The sequence below is a fragment of the Poeciliopsis prolifica genome, unplaced genomic scaffold (genome assembly GCF_027474105.1).
Source record: "Poeciliopsis prolifica strain line A6 unplaced genomic scaffold, Auburn_PproV2 SCAFFOLD003, whole genome shotgun sequence".
In the NCBI taxonomy this organism is placed as follows: domain Eukaryota; kingdom Metazoa; phylum Chordata; class Actinopteri; order Cyprinodontiformes; family Poeciliidae; genus Poeciliopsis; species Poeciliopsis prolifica.
In genome coordinates, this window is record NW_026562378.1 from 8,861,375 (window position 1) to 8,870,627 (window position 9,253).

Consider the following 9,253-nt stretch of genomic DNA (forward strand, 5'->3'; position numbering starts at 1 on the left):
AATCACTTTTTTGCTAACATCATGCTTCATGTCTGTCTTCCCTTACAGTATGCACTTTATAAGAGGATGACTTTGGCAGCCATCCTGATCCAGAGTCGTTTCCGGAGTTTCCATGAACAGAGGAAGTTCCAGCAGAGTCGTAGAGCAGCAGTCCTCATCCAGCAATACTACCGCTCCTACAAGCACTCCCTCAGGTGCTCCATGTGCACACACAGGGATGACGTCGCTGGGATTGCATAAGAAATATCACTAAAGCATCCACTGCTATCTTTTGTTCACAGCAGCATCCTAACTAAAAAACAGAACCAGGCTGCACGCAAGATCCTGAGGTTCCTGCTCCGCTGCCGCCACAGGTGAGCCATGAACCTCTGACCACACTCTCAAACTCATCTACGTGCACACACACAAGGGCACCATGTCATACTCTCATACCACCCACCCACTAGCACACATACACAGACTAACAGCGGTGCTAATAGTTGCTGTTGTTTTGCTGCTCCTGTGAAGCCCCTTGATGGACCACAGGCCTCTGAAACAGGTGAGTCCCCTCTTGCTCCCTCTCTTCCAAAGGCTGATGCCTGTTTGCATGACAGCAGAAGGAGAGGGAGAGGTAGACGAGTTCCTGGATCATTATCCTTTCCTCCTGCTCTCTTCTTTCCTCCCTATCGCTCTGTCTGCCTCGAAGGACTGCAGAATATGACAATAAATGTGCATGACTGACAGATAGAGAAGCAAATCTTGCATACGGTCTTCTTGGGGGCATGTTCCGATTATCACAAGGGGACATCGAGGGTTGCTTGGCATGCAAATTTTTGTGTGCCTTGATGGGTGGAGCTGGTAGAGAGGATTTGAATGTATGTCTGCTGTGTAAGGATGTGAATTTAAGGAGATTTTGTCAAACATCTTCTGATTTCTCTTTGACATTCGAGGGACTATGTCGAAAAAGAAAAACAACTTGCTGTTAAAGCGCTTTGCAAGAGTGTTTCACCACTTTGTGGTTTTTCACATTCTGTTTGATTGCAACCACAAAGTTCAATATATTTTATTAGAAAGTGGAAGCTTAGCGATAGATTTTTTTTTTTAAGATGAAACCGTGAGATGTATGTTGGAAAGTTTTTTGTTGTTTATTAGTGAACATTAGTGAACAAACACCATCAGAAAGAACAAGAAATTGGTGGATAAGTTTAAATTGGCATTAAGTTATAATAACGACATTCCAGGCTTTGAACAGCTCAGAGTCACTACTGAATCAATAGACTGAAAATGAAAAGAGTTTGACACAACTGCAAACCCACCAAGATATGACTGCCCACATATTAGAATATTAATCAGCCTCATACCAAGAGGCACATGGTTTCTCTGGAGGAGCAGCACAGATCCACTGCTCAGGTGGGAAAATCTGCTACCATTAGCCATCCATTCCACAGATCTGGCCTTTAGATTAACGTTGCAAGATAGTCGTGAAGGATGGAAAGCAGGGCTAAAACTACAGACCCTGCAAGAAAATATGTTAGAGAGTGTGAAAGAGTCAAGACTGGAGCGAAGGCTCATCTTCCAGCAGGATGACAAACCGAGATGCGCAGCCTGAGCTGCAATTGTTTTAGGTAAAAGCTTGTTCATATGCTTGAATGAGACGGTAGAAGTCCAGGCCTACTGACTGATAATTTGCTAAGACATTGCTGTTCCCAGACGTCCTCCAACCAAACCTGACAGAGGTTTTATTTTATTTATTTTTTTTAATTAAGAAAAATGGGACAAAGATTTAGCTCTGGATGTACAAAGACTTGCAGTTGTAATTGCAACAACAGGTGTCTCTTCATAGTGTTGAGTCGGAGGAGCTGAATCCAAATGCATGCTAAACTTCAGGTTTTTTATATGTAAAAAAAAAAAAAAAAGCATGTGCTACTTTGTGTTGGTCTCTCATATTGACCCCCAGTGAAATAGACTGAATTTTGTGGTTGTAATGTGACAAAATGCAATGTGAATAGCTTCGCGAGCCACTTCATACATACACATTGACCTTCTGAATGTATTTTCTGATTGTTTGTAATGTCTGTTTGGTTCTCCCTCAGGGCCAGAGAGCAGAGAAAGGCCAGGGGTCCTGAGAATGCATCACCAGGCCCTGCACACAGCCCCATCAGCCTGTGATCAATCTACCCTCCTCCCCTCTTTTCCCCCAGTCCATCTCTCCTGTCGCAACCCCACCCCTCTCCTTTTCCATCGCCCAGCCTCTCCTTGTTCCCTCTTTTCTCCTCCTTGCTCTCAACCTCCCTGGCCTCATTTCTCAAGAGGAACAAAAACAAAAAACAAAAAAAAAAACTCTTCCCAGACAGACTGAGGACAGGATAGGTGTCCATCATGGCAGCTCAGACAGACATACTGCTGGGCAGAGCCCCAGAACCAGGCTCTGCTCACAGCACTGATCCTCCTCCAGTTTAACTGGGAGGCCATCACATTAACCTCATGGCATTCTTTGCACTCCTCATGGGTATGTTTCTTTGCAAGAGCAAGTTGTCGAGCGGGACAAGCAGTTAAAAGGGAAAAAAAAGACACACAAAAAAACAAGTGGAAGTGCCTGACGACAACATCCTGCTGTTTGAGACAAGCGGCTGGATGTGCTGAAGAGGCTCCGACGGGGAACAGCTGGCTAGCGAAAGAGGCAACTTTGACATGCAGAAAACACAAAACCCGCTGTGTTTTTTTGTATCCAAACAGAGATCTGTGAAAGAATAAGAAACCATAAACCAAAAAAACTCACTTCTGTGTTGCATTTGCATGCAAGGTTTCCCCCTCCCCCGCTTATTCCTCCTCTATATCATCCTGCAGAGCTACAGTTGCAAATCATTCTGCTGATTCAGTATCTCACAGTATCACCCAACCACTCTGACTCACCGGCTTACGAAGCTATTAGTCACCTAATCAAAAAAAAAAACAAAAAAAAAAAAAGGGGGAGGAACTGCACTTGAATGTACAAGGAGCATTGTTAGAGAAAAGGGAAGCGGCCTGAATAACGATGTCTTAATTTGCTACATGGACTTTGTATGGAGTTGTTCTCAGCGGCAGCACTTTTGCTCGCCCGACGTGGTGTGTCCGTGTTCGTTCAATTCAATGCATGTGTTTGAGCTATGAGCTCCTGCATGCTTGCCAAACTGCTTTAGTGTTGTTTCTTTTTTGTATTTCTATGTGTAACTGTGTCTCATGTCTTCATCGACTTATCCTTGCCCTGTGTAATGTGAACCGTGTAAGGACAAACGACTTCTTTTTTGGGTGCTTTATTTATTATTTATTTATTTAAGGGTCTAATTCTTTCTTTAACTGGCTCAAGAGTGGCTCAGCTCGAGACTGGTCCCCCAACTCAAAAAAACCCCCTCCTCCCCTCCCGGTGTGATGAAAATATGACATGTTCCAATGGTTAAATGTCTCTGTTAGTTTGTTCTGCGTGAACCTCCAAATCCTAACTGTGGTTTTGAGGACAGAGTCACATAACATTGCCTTGACTTCTTCTTGACTCCGAGAGGTCTCTATGCTTGCTCTGTAAAGGACACGGGTCCTATACTTGCCCCTATACAGGGCATCGCTCCCTGTATTAGCCCTATATGGGCGATCAAATCCATATTTTGGACTATTGCATATTTCTGTATATAAACTGACGAGGTAAGGGGATACAAGGACCCTGAAACTTTTTCATAAGAAGACTGTATTTAAGATTATAAATTATTTTACTTCCCGTAACGAGAACTTTAGACAGAGATCTGGGTACACAGGACGGCATATTGCTTGTAAATAATGTAGATAATACAGACAAAGTAATGTGCATGAGATTTAAGACTAAAGAAACAGCTAAAAGAACATGTTAGTGGCTATGGACTGTGAGAGGATTTTAACTGCTTCACTTTAAGAGTATCCAGTATAAGTGTTATTGAAAAAGAACTTTTTCTTAAAAGCATGCAAACGAAAAATCTAACATTAGAACTATAAGTGGGAAAACAAAGTAAGCTGAAACCATGATCTTTCAGACAAAAAAAAAACTAAACATTTACACTTTGTGCTTTTGTTTCTTGGCTAGCAAAAATTAAACCCGTTTTGCCAGTAGTGCCAATCATTATGAATGCTATTTTTGCCTAACAAACACAGTGTGTTGTGCTGGGGAAACCAGTACTCTAAAGTAATCAGCAAGATCCACAGAGGCAGCACATGCTGACAGTAAACAATAGTAACCTAGTTCTAGCTCAGATGTAGACCTACAAGTCCTGAAGTTTGTCTGAAGAAGGTAGATTTATGCATAAAGTGATGATGGAGACGATGCAAGTATATAAGATGATGCTGAAGTTGCCGATGATGTTGAAATGTGAATGCTATGACTGGTGAATCATGAAGAGAAGACGGTGCCACAGTGGGTGTAAAAAGTCTGCACACATTTAAATGCCAAGTTCCTGTGACACAAAAAGATGTTCATCTCGTACCATCTTTAATGTGAAACATAGGCTTTATATATAGGCATTGGTGTATAAAATTGAATGTGAAACTGCTTATTTGGTTAATTTAATTTGAACTGTATTGTACAGGAAAACGTGGAGGGAGCTTGGTGACCTTCTGTCTGGGAACGGGACTTTATAAATTCTGCTTATTTCCTTTTTTATTTTTGTGAACCTTACTACTCAATTAAAAACACACTGAAATCTTTTAAATATTAATAATGGTAATGTGGTTGCATAAGTGTGCACAACCCTAAATTAAAGCTTTGCTGATATGATACATGTGCTGATTTTATTGCAGCTTGAGTCAGAGTCTATCAGCAGGACGCATGTTGGCTTGGTGACATTTGTTTACTCTCAATTGTCTTTTTACAAGAAGCTCTGCTGTACACAGCCCTCCTCAGATGATACGTCTAAGCACCGGCTGTTCAACTTCAGCTTTCTAGCAGAAACCTGAAGGCTTAATGCGAGCTTTTCATAATTCTTCTCATTTGATTCACCCCCCACAACACAGTTCCCCCAAAATAAAAACAACAGAAAGTCCTACTGTTTTCTGTCAAAGCGTAATGCCTTTCCAAACATGCTTTTGGAAGACCTTGAAGGTTGCTTCACAGATTTTTGGTTGGATCAATCGCTTTGTAAGAAAAAGGCATTTGTGTTGCCATCCTGACAGCCCAGGCATGAGCAGCACAGGAGCTTGTTAGAGTTCAAACACAGCAAAACAGGATCTACGCTCTTATACAACCACTTTATTTCAGGGGTTTTTATTTCGCCTAAAAGATTTCAGTTTGTTTAGGAGGAAAAAGTTTATCTTTGTCACTTTTTTTTTTTTTTTTTACATTACAAAGCCAGAGGTGTGTAGACTTTTTATATCCATTGAACATCTCTTACTGTGTGGTTGTGCTCCAGCAACATACTTGCTTTTATTAAGACCATCGATCTCACATTCAGCAGATCCTGGCCGGCCTCCAGTCAAAGCTTTCCATCTCCCAACAGAATGTCTCTGAAATCATGGTTTGTTTCATTTTTTATTTTTTTTCTTTCTTTCGTTTTTTTTCCTCATTGTCACTGCCATAATTGTATGACATGTAGTTTAATCTTGTGGAAAGTTCTGTTTAGAAAGTGCCTGCTCAACAACAGAAAACTAATATCAGGAAGTATTGTATATTCTCCAAAAATGTTCCCAGTTATCTCTTTATTTTCCTAAATTGTGTGTTAAAATTTAACTTGACAGAGTTCTGATCTCTGTTAAAAACCCTAATTTGTCTGGTATGAATGGACGCTCATGGCCTAATTGATCATATGTGTGACTATGTCGGGCTAACAAATATGACAGCATCGCCCCTACATTTGTGTGTACTTATCAGAGGAGGGAGAAAAAAAGCATTGAATTCTGCTTCTGTCTATGAGAGGCACTATCACAAGCAGCATCACTATTGGGAGACTCATGTGTTTTATGAATCTCACTCTTATTTCACTCTCAGAAAATGCTTTTGATAAACAGAACTCTAAAGTCTTTATCTGGCTAAATCACTTTCATAGACATCCTCTTTGTGGATTTTTTTATTTTTTATTTTCTGTCACTTAATCTCTGACTCCGATGTGCTCACACACAGCGTGGAACTCAAACGTACACAGTCTGGCTCAGACGCAAATAAGGCCATACGCTTTCTCTCATGTGCTTGTGTCTTTGGGAGGCATGAAATCTCTCCTTTAGATTATACTCAGGGTTGAAGAACAGGGAGATGGTGTGTGGATTGCATTAACACAAGTGTCCCACACGTGGAGGCTGTGTACATTTGGTTGTACGTGTGTGTGTGTGCGTGCGTGAGTGGTTTATAATATAACATCTGTCCGTGTAGCACCTTCAAATTTAATGTGAATGTTTGACACACATGCTCTTATAACCCCCTTCAAAAAAAAAAAAAAAAATCAGCACTTAAGGTGTGTCATGGATCAAGCTTCCAACTTTAAAAAAACACTCAAAATACTCTTAGGTTTGTAGATTTTGTATAAGTTGAAATGACAGTCAACGTAAGTAATAAGAAACTACACTGATGCAAATGCTCTTGACTTTAATGTACTCACAAGATCCTAGAATGGGCCATTTTTAGATTATTCTGAATTACAGTATCTTGCAGTGTCTTGCAAAAGTATTAAACCTTTGAACTTTCTCACAATTTGTCATGTTACAATCCCAGATCTTAACATATTGAATTTGAGGAAAAGTATACATGTTTTTTTGTTTTTTTTTTGTTTCGTTTTTTATCTCTTGGTAATAAAAATATGAAAAGCGTGATATGCATTTGATGCAACTCGCCATATTAATTCTATGCAGAATTTAGAGGTGCAATGAAGGCTGCAATAAGTGGTCTCTACCAGCTCTTCAGACCTAAAGAAACTGAAAATTGAGCCCATTTTCTTTGCTAAGAAGCTCAAGCTCAGATTTTACATCCGGGCTTTGACTCATCATTCAGCCTGGAACATGCTCTGACTGTAATTAGGGTCATCCCAGTAGAAAATTCAGCTCTGACCAAGTCTTTCACAGACTCTTGGTTTTTCTCCAGGATTTTTCCTCTTTTTAGCTTCATGCATCTTCTTGTGAATCTGGTCACCATCCCTTCTATAGATGCCAGGTTTGTGGTGCAGAACCTGTGGTTCTGTGAGCAAATTCTCCCAGCTGAGCTCTGCAGCTCCTCCAGAGTAACGAGGAGCTGATTGAATCTTTCTCTGATTCAATCAGCTGCTGATGGAATCAGCCATTCAGCTAGACTGGACAGCCTTGTCTTTGTAGGTTTGTTTTATAGCTTTCCCCTGCTTTAAGCTTCTCAACGACTTTTCCCTGACCTGTCTGCTCTGTTCCTTGGACTTCAAGATGTTCAGTGATGTTCTCTATCAAACATCTAACTCTCTTATGTGAGCTTAGAGGCAACTGGGTGCACTTTACTTGGAGGTATCAGAGCAAAGAGAGCTGAATGCAAATAGCTGCCACACTTTCAGAGGTATATTTTAAAACATCTTGAAAATCGTGTATTCTTTTCCTTTCATAGCCACCCGATAATCCCAATGAAATACATAAAAGTTTGTAGCTGAAACAAGACAAAATAAAAAAAAAGTTGTTTTTTTTTTTTGCAGTGTTATGAATACTTTTTAAAGGCACTGTAACTAATACATCTCCATCATCATAACAATCTTCATGTCTGGGGTTTATTTTTCTTTCGTTATCTATGACGGCCATGTTGAGGACAGTTCCTCTTGAACAGACACTAAACTGTCCTCCCTCTCTCGCCACCGAACCTAAAAATGACTTTGCGAAACTCCTTCACATACGTACACGCACAGGCATCAGTTCAACAGCCTGCACGATAAACAAAATACCATCCCACACCACAGTAATGCCATCAGCAGGATCATGTTTCGCAGAGGATGGTGACTGTAAAGAGTATGTAACTAAGATAAAAGTAAAGACTGACAGGTAAGAACCTTTGCCACAGTAAACAGGTGGCAAAAACGTGCACAGAGGTAGCCTCTGTTCTCATACGTCCGCCTAGAAATGAACCGTATAGTCTTTCAGGCCTTGTTTCAAGAGGGCGTGGCCAAACACCACATTGCATGCTAGAATGGTAGACCCTTATAGATAACCTATGGCTAGACCTCTCCTTGCCTTCCTCCTCTTCCCCCCTGTCTTCCCTTTTCTCTCTCATCTCCTGCTGTACCATCATCCTGCCTGCTGTTGTGTTCTCATGCCGATCTCAACCGCTCATTTCTCTCTTTCTTTTTGTAGCCTAGTTTTTAATCCTCCTTTTTGTTTGTTTGTTTGTTTTACAAACATGCATGCACAAGCATCACTAACTTGTTGATGTTTTCAAAAAGAATATTTTGTTGCTGAGGCCATGCAAAGTGTTTTTGAATATTGCCCTTATATGTGGAATATGTCTTCTGAATGCTTTACATAATTTCTGCTGTAAAATGAAATCAGAATAAAAAGAAAATTTGCACTTTAACCTATTTTTTTGGGGGGGGTGATGTTTTCTTTCTTGTTTTGCATATTTGTCTTATTTTCATTCTTTGGCCCAGATAAAGTACTTCATGATGACATGCAGATGTGGCGAAAGTGCAAAAACATGTCCAATAGTCAAAGGCAGGCAAAAAGAAATAGACTTGTGCACTTTGAAAACATTTGAAAACACTTATTCCTTATTACATCTAGGTTATTTAAATACTCTGTAGAGACATTAGCTTTTTTCCACATAGATGTAAAAGCAGACAATATCAGTCAGGATTACTAAAATCAGAGTCCAGACGTGAAGTGAGTGAAGGATTAGGTTGATGATAAGGACTTCTTCTTCTTGAGGTATTTTAATTACAAGTACTTCCAGAAAAGCAGCAATAAAAGCATTTATAATAAGATAAAATTGTTCATTTTATTACACATATTATAAATACACGCTGTGTTCGTAGGATATTAGTTTAAGTGCAAATACTTAACTGCAGCCACTCGATTTATAGAATAAACAAATCAATTGTATCGTCTGTATTCTAATAAATATGTTTTTAAATAAAACTTGCTACATTCACCGATGTTTTCCATGTATTCAAATTCCAATGCAGCAAGTGTTTGTCCCTGCAGTCCTTTAGAGAGAAGTTGAGTGTATTTACGTAGGGCCACATGTTACAACACTCGGTTCCAGTGTCAGAAAGTTCCAAGGCAATCCGGAAAATTACCAGTATTTACGTCAATTCACTTTTACCGTAAATATGTGGCGCTCTCCTCAATA

The 9,253-nt window shown here is 40.1% G+C and overlaps 1 protein-coding gene across 4 annotated transcripts in view; it reads left to right on the forward strand.

Annotated features, from left to right (window-relative positions):
• LOC129354618 (calmodulin-binding transcription activator 1-like) overlaps nt 1–8,483 on the forward strand; it is a 77,042-nt gene extending 68,559 nt beyond the window's left edge. The window contains exons 19-22 of one of the 4 annotated variants that reach the window (XM_055024077.1): nt 49–194; nt 282–353; nt 508–538; nt 2,073–8,483. In XM_055024077.1, the coding sequence (XP_054880052.1) occupies nt 49–194; nt 282–353; nt 508–538; nt 2,073–2,105 (282 nt within the window). In that variant the 3' untranslated portion in view covers nt 2,106–8,483. The remainder of the gene's footprint in view (nt 1–48; nt 195–281; nt 354–507; nt 539–2,072) is intronic. The other 3 variants (XM_055024084.1, XM_055024066.1, XM_055024070.1) reach the window with 3 other exon arrangements.
• Nucleotides 8,484–9,253: the final 770 nt, after the last annotated feature.